This window comes from Neovison vison, chromosome 12 (genome assembly GCF_020171115.1).
Source record: "Neovison vison isolate M4711 chromosome 12, ASM_NN_V1, whole genome shotgun sequence".
Classification (NCBI taxonomy): domain Eukaryota; kingdom Metazoa; phylum Chordata; class Mammalia; order Carnivora; family Mustelidae; genus Neogale; species Neogale vison.
Genome location: NC_058102.1, coordinates 86,304,005 through 86,317,199, shown reverse-complemented (window position 1 = coordinate 86,317,199; position 13,195 = coordinate 86,304,005). Strand labels below are relative to the sequence as shown.

At 49.1% G+C, this 13,195-nt stretch overlaps 1 protein-coding gene across 3 annotated transcripts; it reads right to left on the bottom strand.

Moving 5' to 3' along the window:
• Nucleotides 1-357: 357 nt before the first annotated feature.
• Nucleotides 358-13,133, bottom strand: SMARCD1 (SWI/SNF related, matrix associated, actin dependent regulator of chromatin, subfamily d, member 1). Of its 3 annotated transcripts, none has more exons than XR_006381254.1 (14): nt 12,901-13,111; nt 12,055-12,242; nt 11,728-11,770; nt 11,511-11,633; nt 10,937-11,059; nt 9,592-9,708; nt 7,979-8,080; nt 7,530-7,691; nt 7,338-7,435; nt 5,609-5,744; nt 3,957-4,079; nt 2,271-2,372; nt 1,163-2,144; nt 358-1,010 (listed from the first exon to the last, which is right to left on the bottom strand). XR_006381254.1 is itself a non-coding variant. In XM_044226683.1 (13 exons), the coding sequence occupies exons 1-13, from the start codon at nt 13,075-13,077 to the stop codon at nt 2,091-2,093; spliced, it is 1,548 nt and encodes a 515-aa protein (XP_044082618.1). In that variant the 5' UTR covers nt 13,078-13,133; the 3' UTR covers nt 358-2,090. The 3 variants fall into 3 exon arrangements, 1 of the variants encoding a protein (XP_044082618.1); XR_006381253.1 differs by having other exon boundaries at nt 358-1,263; nt 1,511-2,144; XM_044226683.1 differs by having other exon boundaries at nt 358-2,144; nt 12,901-13,133.
• Between the last annotated feature and the right edge of the window lie 62 nt (nt 13,134-13,195).

The following is a 13,195-nucleotide window of genomic DNA, read 5'->3' as shown; positions in this document are numbered from 1 at the left end:
GACTCAGGATCGGCAAGCCTAAGGAATTGCGGGAGCCCCCAGGCCGTGCTCTCAAGCCAGCTGGTGGCACAGGGAGCTCAAGATAAGGGGGACGATGGCAGTGCTACTGTCTTGTGGTACCTCCCTACCGAGAGCTGGGGGCTGGACTGTCAGATCCAGTGAGGAAGCCCAATAATCCCAACAGGACCTGGCCTGCTTGGACTACTGGGCTGACAGAACAAGCTCGAAGGTGAGAACTGGAGGTCCACAGGGTAGAAACCTTGTTTTCCACCATATCCATAGTGCTTAGCACCACAGCTGACACACAGCAGGTGCTCAATAAATAGTTATTTAAATAAAATGAAGAGACACCATGAGTGTGGCTAATGGTATCAGAGAAAGAGCCCAGGGAAGAGCTCTCCCTCAGTAGGTAGGGGGACCCATCCTTCAGAAGATTCTTTTATTAAAACTGGGTGACATCGGTAAGGGGACAGTACAAAAAAAATTTTGGTCCATGAAAAAAACATAATAATTCAGTTAATAAAAAGTTATCTTCAACAGGGACAGTGTAGGAGTGTTGAACTTCCTTCTCATGGTTCCAGCCCCAAGGACAGAGGTTGTCCAGTGTCTGTGGGGAGAACCTTTTAAGGGAGGGATGGGGTAATGGGAAGAGGGGAAAGATGGGGAGAAAATTCTGTCCCCGGTGTGGAAGAGGCGGGGCTACGGGGCTGGAGGATGTGCTCGCAGGAGCCTGAGGAGGGGGTGGGGAAGCAGGGGCTTTGTCAGTTCTGTGGGTTTAGAGCCCAGGCTGAACGGAATTCCCCCTCTGTGCCCAGCTGTCTCCCACCCTGCTATGTTGAATCTGCGAGCCTGGGATATGCTAACTTGGGGTGATACAACCTGGAAGAAGAATCTGAGGCTCTCCTGGAAAGATGCAAAACCATCTCAGTTCCAAGGGGCCAAGATCACAAGGTCCTGCTGCTACCTGAGGGGTCTGAAGCTTTGAGGGCAGGGGCTGGGGAGTCACAATCCTGTGAGGCAGGGAGAGGGAAGAGTCACAAACCCAACTCAGAGCTATTCGCCAGCCCTAGGCGCTTTCACTCCTCAGTGCCCTAGAAGTCACCAGTGGGTATCAACTGGGCAGACAAGGGACAGGAAGACAGGGACGGCCCAGGGCTTTTACCCGTTTGATTTCAGGCCTGTTTCTCCGTGAAGGGATAGGGGAGGCAGGGCGGAGTGAATAAATGAGTCACGCCTCCAAGCAACACCAGGAAGGAACAGCGTCTGCCGGCAATGACAATACCCCAGGTTAGATCCCTGGGGCTCTGACGGGGAAAGGCAAGGCTCCCCCACCCAAATGCCCTGCGTTAGGACAGATCAATAGCAGGGAATCCTAAAAAGAGCAGCTACAGGGAGTGTGCTGGGAGGGAGCACTAGTTAAAGAACAAACTCCAATACTGATGTGGACCCCCTACAAGGGAGTAAGAGAAGCACTGAGACAGCAGGCCGATCCAGAGGGCTGCGGACTGACCTGGGGCTCAGTGGGGCCCAAGAACCAGGGTTCCTTTAGTGCTAGAGGGCAACAAGTAAAGGGAGAATGTGCTCCAAACCTGTGGAGGGAAGGAAGGGAGGAAATTGGATTCTGTTATCTGGAGAGCCAAGATCAACTAGCTTATAGAGTGCCCCCAGGCCTGAGTCTCAGAGAAGGGGCTAAAGCTCCCAACTCCTGGGTCTCTGAAGGGCAGGATCAGTATAGCTGGTCCCCTTGAAGACCACCTGGCCTTAGGCCCAATCCAGTCAATGCACTGATTACCACTACAGGTTCTCTCTCTAACACTACCTAGAGGTCCTATGTAGACCAGGGGAGGGTAGAGGCACATGGGAACTTTGTGGGGCAAAGGGAAGCTGGGGGACAGGAAGGGATGGGGTGGGAGAAGAGGGTGACAGGTGTCTTGTGAGACAGAAATGTGAGACCCTCTTCATTCTGGTGTCCTCGAACCAACAGCATCCCCTGGAAGGCCCCAAGCAAGACCAAGGCAGGTGCTATGAGGCAGGCAGCTCAGGGCCCAAATACGAATCGGTGCAGCCCAATCAGGGCTGTGGGAGAGGCCCTATGTGTTTCGGATTCCCAGGGCCTGCTCTAATTCTTGTCGTCTCTGCTGCACCTAGAGAGCAAACAGTGGAGAGAGTAGAGGATGAGACAAACCAGAAGTTGGCATCTCCTACCACTGGCCCCCATTCGGAGTTCAGACCCCTGGCTTTTCATCAGTTTCCCACGCCCAGGCGCCTACCTTGGAATAGAAGTATCGGCACACAGCCTCCTGAGCCCAAGGCTGGAAGTAAAACTCGGCTCGGCGCTCTTCCTCCGGGTTCCCTACCACATCGGTCATGGTCTGGGGGATATGGGAGGGGGAAGAGAGAGAACAGACTTGTCTCCCTCCTTCACACCTGTTATGGATTGAACTGTATCCCCCCAAAAGTAGTCAAAATCCTAACCCCCAGGACCTAGGAATGCGATCTTACTTGGAAACAGGATCTCTGCGATGATCAAGTTAAGATAAGATCATTAGGGTGGGCCTAATCCAACACAACTGGTACCCTTACAAAAAGAGGAACTTGGGACACAGAGACAGACATGCACAGAGGGAAGATGAGTGAAGACACTTGGAGAACACCATCTGCAAATCAAGGAATGTGTGAGGCTACCATAAGCTAGGAGAGAGGCCTGGAACAGATTCTCCCTCACAGCCCTCAGAACGAACCAACCCTGCCAACACCCTGACTGTAGACTTCCAGCCTCCAGACAAAAATAAATTTTTGTGTAAGGCACTCAGTTTGTGGTACTTTACTACGGCAGCCCTCGCAAACTACTAACACACGACTGAAGCCACCCCCTGCTATCAACAAGTCCTTGCTCCGTTCAGGGACCCTTTCTGGCACCCTGATCCCTTGCTCCTCTGCTCAGCCTCCGTAATCAGTCAGTCACCTTGCACAGGACAGGAGAACACCAGGGGCACGTTTCACTCATTCAATGCTTGCCCCCCACCTCCTTGCCTGAGCTTACAGTGCTCCCCTCTCTGAGAAACAGCTCAAATCCCAAATTCACCAGGGGGCATTCCCCAGCTGTTCCAGCCTCACCCATCTCCCTTCTCCCTTGAACGATCTCGGTGATAGCGGTGAGTCTGGATAACGTTCCACACGATTTACAACTTTTTAAATCAGATCAGTTCAGTCGGTTCCCTTTCCCTCAAAAGGAAATAACCTGGTCTGAAACAATCCTTTCTTTACTTTTGCTAATAACTTCCTTGCTCCGCCCCCCACTCCTGTCTATCAAAACCTTCATTCTGTACAACTCCTCAGAGTGCCTATTTACTAGAAGGGATGCTGCCCAATTCGTGAGTCATTAAATAAGACCAATTACATCTTCACATTTTAACTAACTAACTAACTGCATAAATCTTCACAGCCGAGGGGCACCTGGGTGGCTCAGTGGGTTAAGCCACTGCCTTTGGCTCGGGTCAGGATCTTGGGGTCCTGGGATCCAACCCTGCACTGGGCTCTCTGCTCAGCAGGGAGCCTGCTCCCCACCCCCGTCTCTGCCTGCCTCTCTGCCTACTTGTGATCTCTCTCTCTCTCTGTCAAATAAATAAATAAGTAAATATCTTTAAAAAAAAAAAAAAAATCTTCACAGCCTAGTCTCTCCAAACAGAATGCAGACCACTTTGAAAGCAGAGATCCAGTTTTGCACTCTGCACCCACTACGACACAGTATACACAGTGACGCCTCCAAGTACTAGAGAAACACTTGGCGGTTCTACCACCATTTCCCTACTTGATTGTAAAATGGACCCAAGAGCAGGCTAAAGACAATCTGGTCCTTTACCTCCCCCTCTGGCTCTTTACCAGATGCTACAGAAATAAAGCAAATGTGTGCCTCACCAACCGAAGTCCCTATGCAACTTCCGTAGGTTCTTTACCTTGAGGTCCCGGCACTGGGACTGTAGCCAATCATTGATGAAACCCTGAGGGTCCCTGGCAAAGCTCAGCATGAATTCCCGCTGGGTCTTCAGCTGATTGATAGTTTCTATTGTCTCATGGATCTGAAAGGAAGAGAAAGAAAGTCCTCTAACATTTCAGACTGGGAAATGCGAAGTTACAGGGCAGACAGTATCTGCCATCTCCCTGTGCTGCCACTCCCAACCCAGGCCCAGACTGCTGCCCCAAGCCCCAACTGCTCTGGCACTCGGCATTCTCTGAGCAGGTCTGTGCAGTGTCACACACCCCACGTGGTGAAGTTTTCCTTCTGGTCCCCACAATGTCCACTATAGGGGAAGCCACATGGTGAATACTTAATCCACAGCACAAATAAAGGCAAAAACACTCGGAGGTAGGAGCAGTGGTAGAGACAGCTGTCTCAAAAGCTATGGCCTGGGGGTCTGTTCCTGGCCTTCTTTCATCATCCGTACTCTTCCTGACAGCTTCCTTCACTGACAGATCTCCCGTTACCACTGACAGGTTCGTGAGTCCTCAGTCTAGAGACCAGTCCCTTTGCTAAACTCCAACCACTCCAGCTGTCTGACATCTCAAAGCATCTAAACTCTCCAAAACGAACTCCACGACCTCTCCGCCAATACTCACTTCTGCTCTCCTGCTGCCAATCTGGGCGAACACTCCCATGCACCCGAGCTAAACCCCTGGGAGTCACAATGCCTCCTTCTCCCTCAAGCTGCTCCCCACCACCCACACCTGAACCGTATCCAGTTTCTTCCATTCCACTTGGACACCTCTCAGATCTGTCTACTTCTCATCCTCACTGTCAGTACCACAGATTCTGACCTCTGCGCATCTCCCATGCGTTAGTGCACTGGCCTCCTAACTGGCTTCCTGCCTCCAGATCTGCCCCTCTTACAACTCGCTCTCTGCTTTCGGGCCAGCCATCATTCTAAATGCAAAGAGCATCACTGCCTCCAGGCTTTGGGACAAAAGAGAAACTAGTTTCCCTGTACTGAAGCGTCTTCGTGGTTAGGCTCCAGTCTCCCTATCAAGCTCCCTTTTCCCCAAACTTCCCATCCCGAGCACCCTGAAACAGAGCTAGTAAACAGTTTATACTTCTCGAACATACTTCTCTCTCATTTTTCAACTTTTACATACCCTGTTCCCTCTTTCTGGAAAGTCCTCTGCCTTCCACACCCCTTTCGTTAACTCTCATTTTGTCCTTCAAGATTTAGTTGGGGCAGCAACTCTTTCAGGAAAGCCTTCCTGTTGTGTTCCTTTGAGTTTTCTGGCTTTACCTGCGTGGACTATGTCTAACCAGGGTAACAGCAGGAATAGCAGCAGTTACCCATTTGTTTTCACGTGCCAGATGTTGTGTCTTTAGGTATACTGCCACACTGTATCCTCCTAACAACCTTATAAAAAAAAGCAACAGTCTCTATTTCACAGTTCAAAACTAAGGCTCAAAGCTCTTCAAAGTTACAGACATAATTCTAGCATCCAGCTCCAACCGGCACCTGTACAGGCATATACTAGATGTTAATACATTCGGAACCAATGCCGAGAATCAAAAGACAGCCTATGAGCTGGGCAGAGGACTGCTGGCACCCAAGCTACCCAGGGCAGGGGCCCCCACCTTGTTGTCTAGAGTAGCAATCTCCTGCTGGCTGGCAGTAGATAGCAGGAAAGAATTCATCTGGGTCTTCAAAGTATCATCCACTTCCACATCGATGTCATAACAAGCAGTCTTCTTCTGATCATTTGGGTCAACACTGGGGAGGAAACCAGAGGGGCCTGGTAAAGGGCTTATCCCCTAAGCCCTATTTACACAAGATCCAGAAGAAGGCCCGAGAATGAGGGTAAGGGGTTGACTGCAAAAAGTCACAAGAGAACTTTTGCACATTAACAGAAATTTCCTGTACCCTTCTTGCAATGGTAGCTACATGGTGTTACATTGGACAAAATCTCAAAACTATACTTCAAGTGTGTGTGACCTACTATATATAACCCCCAACAAAGCTACTGTTTATTTTTTAAATCAATGGTAAAAATTCAAAGGGTACAAAAGATATCCAGTGAAAATGAAGTTTTTCCCTTCCCAAATGAAAGTATTACTATAGTATCTTACATATCTTTCGCCTCGTTAAACTAAAATTGACCCTGAAAGTAAATCCAAATAAAACACAAACCATACAAAGTAAGTAAAAAAAAAAAAAAAAAAAAAAGCTTAACTTTAAGCACAGAATACAGGACACATCAGCTATTAACGATCCAACATATAAGTCGTAGGAGTTACTAGTGGCTGAGTGATGGTGCAGGATAAAAGGAAAGCCTCTATCGGAATACAGAGTGAGGGAAAGAAAGCGGAGACTACAGCCAGCCACCTGCACTCTGAGGAGGAGGACGGGCATTCCTTCACTCGGTATCTAGTGAGACGCATTGCCCATCGATCTTCTGAACAAAACAGTGAAAGGAGATGAAGGAATTGTGGAGTCTCAGGTTGGAACGTTTTACCATCCACAGCGGAGATAGGAGCCCATCCATGATGGTCTGGTAAATGTCTAACAACTGATTTTCCAAAAGAGGAGGTAAAAAGGCCAATCTGTAGCATGTGCTGATTTCTGTGGTTTAAATACTCCCAACGTAGTTGAGTTCAAGCTGCCAACATTACGTCACTGATCAAGGAGCTGGGATGAGATGTGCAGTAACTCATCTTACCACATTATGCCCCTTTGCTTTTCCAAAAGGCCTAGGTAGTTTTTCCGAGGAGGATTTTCCCGGTTAGGAAGATAGGCGAGAAGCCAAAGCTGCGCTCACCATCAGTGTGGCAGCAGCATCACAGAGGCAGCGCGCACCTGGAGCAGCAGGGGGCGCCCGCAAGCTCCTTCTCTGGGAGAACTATAGCATCTCAGCAGTAAGCAGCCACAGCTGTTGACTTGTGTCTGTGAGCACGTGGACTTTATTTCTATTTATTTTGAGCAAAAGAGGTCCTTTTGGGGGCCCAGGGGGCCCCAAATGTTTTCATATAAATGAATGGTAATCGCTTTCTTGCTTTACGCCATTTTAGCTTGCAAAAGTCTTCACAGGAACTCTCTATTTTTGGGTATCGGGGAAATGGACTATTTCCATTATGCATACGAACAGACAGAAGTAACCCCACAAACACAAATACTAGTAAGATGTAATAAAATAATTAAGAAATAATGAGTTTTGGGGTATAAGTTACCCTTCTTTTCACTAAACTCTAAGTTTAAATAATTTAAATCACCATTATCTGACAATCTACCTCCTGATAATCGGACAACTGGCTGGTGAGAGCAAGGAGCAGCCCACCCTGGCACACCGCCTCACCTACACCGACTTACCTGATGACATGATTGATGATGATGGGCTCTGGTGGCATGAGCAAGGCATGCAGCCGTTGAGGGATCTCTGAAAACTTCATCCGTTGAGACTCAAAGATCTGTGTGAAAGAGGAAAGGCAGCTAAGAAGCTAGCATTTTGAGCGCAACTAGTGCTCCACTGAACTTTGGCAAAAGCATGGGTCCTTTTCTTACCTGCTGGAGGTACTTGTCACAGATGACAAATTCCCGCTCATGAGGGTCCTGGAGCTTATGTGTCTTAATATATTGCCACAGTGCTTGAATGATCACTGGACGGGTCTGGGTGTGGATGCCCAAGAGCCGAGCCAGGCGAGGATCTAATTTAAACTGGGGAGGCTGCAGAGAACCAAAGAGGATGGGGATGAAGCTAGTGAGCTGGGTCTATATGCACCTTGGGGTGCTCTAGCATGGCCATCCATTCAACAAACATTAATGCACTGCTTTCTCTGGGGCCAAAAATAACACTAGGAGGAACTCAGAGATGACTACGCCCCTCTCCTTATATTTAGGGAGTTTATTGTCTAGTGACAAATTACCCACAACTAGACTTAAACCTCTGAGTATCAGACTACTGATGGGAGGTGGCTGTGAAAGCTGGGTCCCATGACATCACCCCAGAATACCTGGTAGTCCAGCATCAGGAGGACGGTACACCGTACATTCACGTCTCCTGGCCGCTTCACCTGGAAGCCATCGGTCTCCTGGGTAGTGGCGGTCCTGTGCCACTACAGAGAGGAAGATGTCAGGGGGTGCTCTCCCAGAGGAAGAGCTGGGGTGGGAGGGAAGAGCGTCTGTAATGACTGAATATTCAACTTTGACTACTGAGGCTATTGGGGAAGAGCAACAGCATGAGACATTTCTAAACATTCCATAAAGCTCTGGGATTACTGTATGCACATAAACAGATTAACCCTTGATTCCGTTTAGGGTCACATTTAAATCAGCCTAAATATTCCGGGGTAATTTTATCCACAAAATGGATAATATGTATGTGCACAGGAAAACAATATGGCTGCCATTACTTGAATACTTACTACGCTCAAGAGCCTTCTAAGACATTTACTTGGGATTATCTCATTTAATTCCCACAACATCCACATAAGATAGACACAATTAAACCTATTTTACAGATGAGCAAACTAATGCTTAGGAGAATGGAGTGACTTGCCTAAGGTCAAACAACCACAAAGTGGTGGTGCTGTGATTTGAGCTCTGGCGTGTTGGATTCTAAAGCCCACGTTCTTAGCCACTATACTCTACTGCTATAAAGTCAAGTTAAATATATTTACAAATTTCTATTGATTCTATGACTTACTTCCCTTAATAGATGGTAAAGACCTTCCCATGTCTCTTAGTGGTTGAGGTTAAGGGGCTGCGGCTACACTGGCAAAGAAAGGAGTAGGTTAAGTTCACTCAGAGAGCTGGACTGTCTCATTCTGTTTTGACTGTACCCCAAAGAACACTGTCGCTAACATGGTCTTCAGAACACCGTATAACCAGGTTTTATAACAAAGGATTTCTGATGATGTGGGATGTGAATCTAAACAGAACAGGAACCAAAAGAAGTCCCAGATCTATCTATAGAGTAACCTTGCCAGAATTGAACCCTATTAGTTAACCCTCTTAATTACAGCACCTGCTATCAGGAAAAAGTATGAGTAAGGTGTGGATAACCACATCTCACCATTATTAATAAGCAAGATGCAGAGATGACCTGGAATGTTTAAGAGGCCTCCATTAGAATTTCTCTGAGGGCAGCAACCAGGATAATGACATTAAAAAGGTGGGACAAGTCAGACTGCAAGAGCTCTTGGATTCAGAAGCGCTTGGGTGGCTCAGTCGTTAAGCATCTGCCTTCAGCTCAGGTCATGATCCCTGTGTCCTGGGATCAAGGCCTGCTGTATCAGGCTCCCTGCTCAGCAGGAGGCCTGCTACTCCCTCTCATTCTCCCCCGCTTGTCTTCCCTCTCTCACTGATCTCTCTGTTACATAAATAAATGAAATCTTAAAATCTTAAAAAAAAAAAAAAAAAGAGAGAGAGCTCTTGGGTTCAAACAGTACCAGAACTAAAAAGCTAGTGCCACCCGGAGGTCAATGTGCAAACTGCAAGGGTAGTACTGTATGGGGGTGGTGGGACCCTTTATACCTCCCCATCTCCCTAAACATTAAAAAGTTTGGCTCACAAGTCCATCATCCTCCAGTCATGGAGTCAAAGCCTACAGGAGAGAACTACTCACTTCCACCAGGTGGTTGTCTGGCCCATACAGGTCTTTGTCCAGTTCGATCACCAAGGACTTAAAAAAGGAAGAGAATTTCCTCTTTTGTTTGGTGGCATCATATTTGGACAAGGCTGACTAGAAGAGAGAGAGGAGGGATCATGTTAGAAAAGGCCAGAAGAAATTCTTCAAGACAAAGTCCCATTAAAAAGGAACCCACAACAGAATGGGAAAAACCTCAAAAATGTCTTCTAGGGGTGCCTGGGTGGCTCAGTGGGTTAAAGCCTCTGCCTTCGGCTCAGGTCATGATCTCAAGGTCCTGGGACTGAGCCCCGCATCGGGCTCTCTGCTCAGTGGGGAGCCTGCTTTCCTTCCTCTCTCTGCCTGACTCTGCCTACTTGTGATCTCTGTCAAATAAATAAATAAAATCTTAAAAAAAAAAATGTCTTCTGAATCTTTCTCAGGAGATGACAAGGTCAGTGTCTGGGGTATTAAACCAATCAGGGTGGCCACAGAACCCTGAAGAAGCAGCCAATTACATGTACAGGGTCACTGACTTACCCACTCTTACCCTTCCCTAAGGGAAATAAGGCAAGTTTAGTCAAACCATTGCCCGTAACAAAGCGAGTCTGAACAGACAAAAGTCTGACTCTAGAGGGGAAATGAATCACAGGCAATAAGCAGCCAGAACAAAAACAGCTTTATTTGGATGGAATGACACCACCAGCAGATGGACTGGACCTATATAGAGAAGGAAGCTCTGATATGGAGCTCCAGTTCTCCTGCAAAAATGTATTCAAATTAGTTTGCTTATGAACAGCTAAAAATAGAGAGTATAAGGAATGGCAGGTGAGCTTCTGGGGTAGGAAGTTTGGGGGCTAACATCTATCAGCAGATGTTCCCCATGAAGCAAAGAGAACAACCCCTCTTAAACTGTGAGAGGTCTCCAGTGAAAGCTGGGAAGGTGGAGATACCACAGTGGGAATCAAGGACCTCAAAGACTCAAAGAGAAAAGCATATCTTCAAGTGCTAAGTGCAAACTCACTTGATTTTAAAGAAACAAAAACCAAAAACTGAATAACCTGCAGATGCTAAGTCCAATGGCCAGCGCCATCAGGAGGAAGGTAAACAACAAATCAAATCCCAGAACAATAAGGTTCTCGATATGATAACACAGCAAGGGCCAAGCTGTGGGAGCCAGATACAAAGAACCATTGTCTTTTAGTGCAGGGAACACGGTGACTCTCTCCCTGCTGTTCCCAACAGGAGCTGTGAGCACCAGTCAGGCTTCCTGCCAACCAGACAACACTGCTTGCTCCCGGCAGCTCCCACCCTAGACGTCAACCACAGTGGACTTTGAACTCACATCCTCCAAGAGCCGTCCTTCTACCCGAAGTTCCCAGGAAGCCACTGTCCCTTCCCCATCCTCGGCATCTGACTTAGCCGGATTGAAAGTGTTAGAAATGAAAATTCGCAGCTTCCGTTTTTGCTGAGGAAAGCAGAAATAGGATTGATGGTGGTTTGATACTGAAGATATGAATTTCCCTAAACCCCCAAATTACTCCTAACAGACTGGCTTACTATCTACCCAGTCCCTGGGGTGGGTGAATAGAGTCCATCTAGAATACAGGCCACTGGCCTGAGTGCAAGTGCATACACAAGGACACCAAACAGACAAAGTCACACAAGGTGCCAGGTTCCCAAGGTAGCAGAGCAATTACGGCAAAAACACGGACAGGGTATATTTCTGGTGCGAGAGATACCAAACGCCCCTCCCCCTTTGCTGTTCAGTTCTAATGTAATTCTCAGTTCGTAGGCGGAAGGGAGATGTAATTTAAATGCCAAAGAGAGCTATGCTGTGCCTTTGATTTCTCATCCTAAGCCTACTGAAGGTTCCAGTCCTCGCCTTTGGCTCTCTGCCCAGCACACTTCTGCATTACCTTGATGGGACGTTTCAAGGCCTCCTGGATATCTAGCCGTTTCCTCATGATAGTCTGGTCCAGCTTCCTTTCAAAAGCCAAAAGATCCATATATGCCTGGGATTCTGGTACCAGTTCACGAATCTTGGGAACAAAAAGATACCACTGGGATCTAGAGCTGACCACTTCTATTTTCAATTTCAGCACATCCTCAAGAAGACTTATAGCCTGGACTCACCCTTTGAGGTAGAATTTTGTCAGCCATCTTCTTTTTCTTTGCACTGTTTGGAATAAATACTGTTATCAGGTTGGGATGAACTAGCCAGAACATGAAGACAGACTGGTCAGCACCTCCGTTTATAGGAAAATGAAGGGACTGCAAAGCGTCTCTCAAATCAAAGACACTCCGCCCACCCCCACCCCCACCCATGTGAGGCATTCTGGAGAATGAGCACCCATCTGCTGACACAGCACCACCACTTCTGGGTTCAGGTTCTCCCATCACCTGTGTCCTCATGGGCTGCCTCCCTCCTTCCCTCCCTCCCACGCCCCAGGGTCATCTTACTTGTGGTTTCGATTTTGGACCGCCTGCTGCTGGACCTGCTGTATCTGCTGAGGTGCAGGTCTCTTGCGGGACTGGTCCATCCCTGACTGGGCCAGGCCAGGTCGGACTGAGGGGTTCCCCCCATAGCCAGGGGGTCCCATGGAAGGTCCCTGAGGTGTCATTCGGCTGCCTGGCAGCATACCTGGTCTCTATAGAGAGGAGAGGACCCAGAGATGTCATGGCTTCCCTACTAACCCCACCAAGAAAAAGTGGGAGATGCCTGAGTTCTTTGAATGAACAAAGCTGGGGGTGGGGTGGAGCACAATGGGAGGAGAACCCTCTGTCTCTGAAATCCAAGTAACTGAAGCTTGCTGTACTCCAGGTACAATTCCACAGGAGAATATAGCCCCAAAGCTAACAGACAGCCAGATTACACTCAAATGCTCCCCAGTCTATTTTGTATCTGACACATTAGGCATCTTCTTTAAGTCCCACATTTACTCAGATGGTACTGCCAGCTATTGGCTCCTTAGAAGCTGACCTCAATTTGCTAGCTACACCTATGTTCCTCCGGGTATTGGAGCTGCCCCAGCCCTTTTGCATTCCGGTCCTCACAAGCCCACCTTTGGCCCCACTTCATCCACGTTGTTTCGTACCCTGACTCCCCAACGGAAACAATGCTCCCAGGAGCAGGTTGGGGATGCTAACGCCTCCCTTCCCTTCCTCCGCACTGCCTCCCCTCACCCCCACTCAGGGCCCGAATCCCTCCCGAGAGAGTCCCTCCTACTTCTCCCCCACCCCTGTCACTCCCAGGCCCCCGCTCGGCCCCGCCCCCGGCCCGCGCGCCCCTCCTCCTGCCCCACTCACCGGATAGGCCGCTCCGGGCATCGGGGAGCGGTACAGCCCTTGACCCGGCGCCGGGCCCATTCGCACGGGAGGCCCCGGAGTCCCGCCCGGACCCAGGGCAGCCGCAGCGCCCGCCCCTCCTGAGGCTCCGGCGCCGCCGCTCGGAGCCACAGACTGGAAACCCGCCCGGGCCGCCATCTTCCCCGGAGCCGCGGCTGCAGCTGCACAAAGAACCGGAACCGGAACTCCCCCCGCCCCCCGCGCGCCCCCCGCGTGCCTGTCTGTCCGCCCGGCCGGCCGGCCGGCACGGGAGGCT

What these genes read in the sequence shown, in the direction of transcription:
- SMARCD1 (XM_044226683.1), bottom strand. Translation starts at nt 13,077, where the DNA reads ATGGCGGCCCGGGCGGGTTTCCAGTCTGTGGCTCCGAGCGGCGGCGCC. An exon ending in TGCCCGGAGCGGCCTATCCG is followed by an intron (nt 12,243 to 12,900) that starts GTGAGTGGGGCA and finishes TCCTCTCTATAG; the next exon opens with AGACCAGGTATGCTGCCAGG. An exon ending in TCCTGATGCTGGACTACCAG is followed by an intron (nt 7,692 to 7,978) that starts GTATTCTGGGGT and finishes GGTTCTCTGCAG; the next exon opens with CCTCCCCAGTTTAAATTAGA.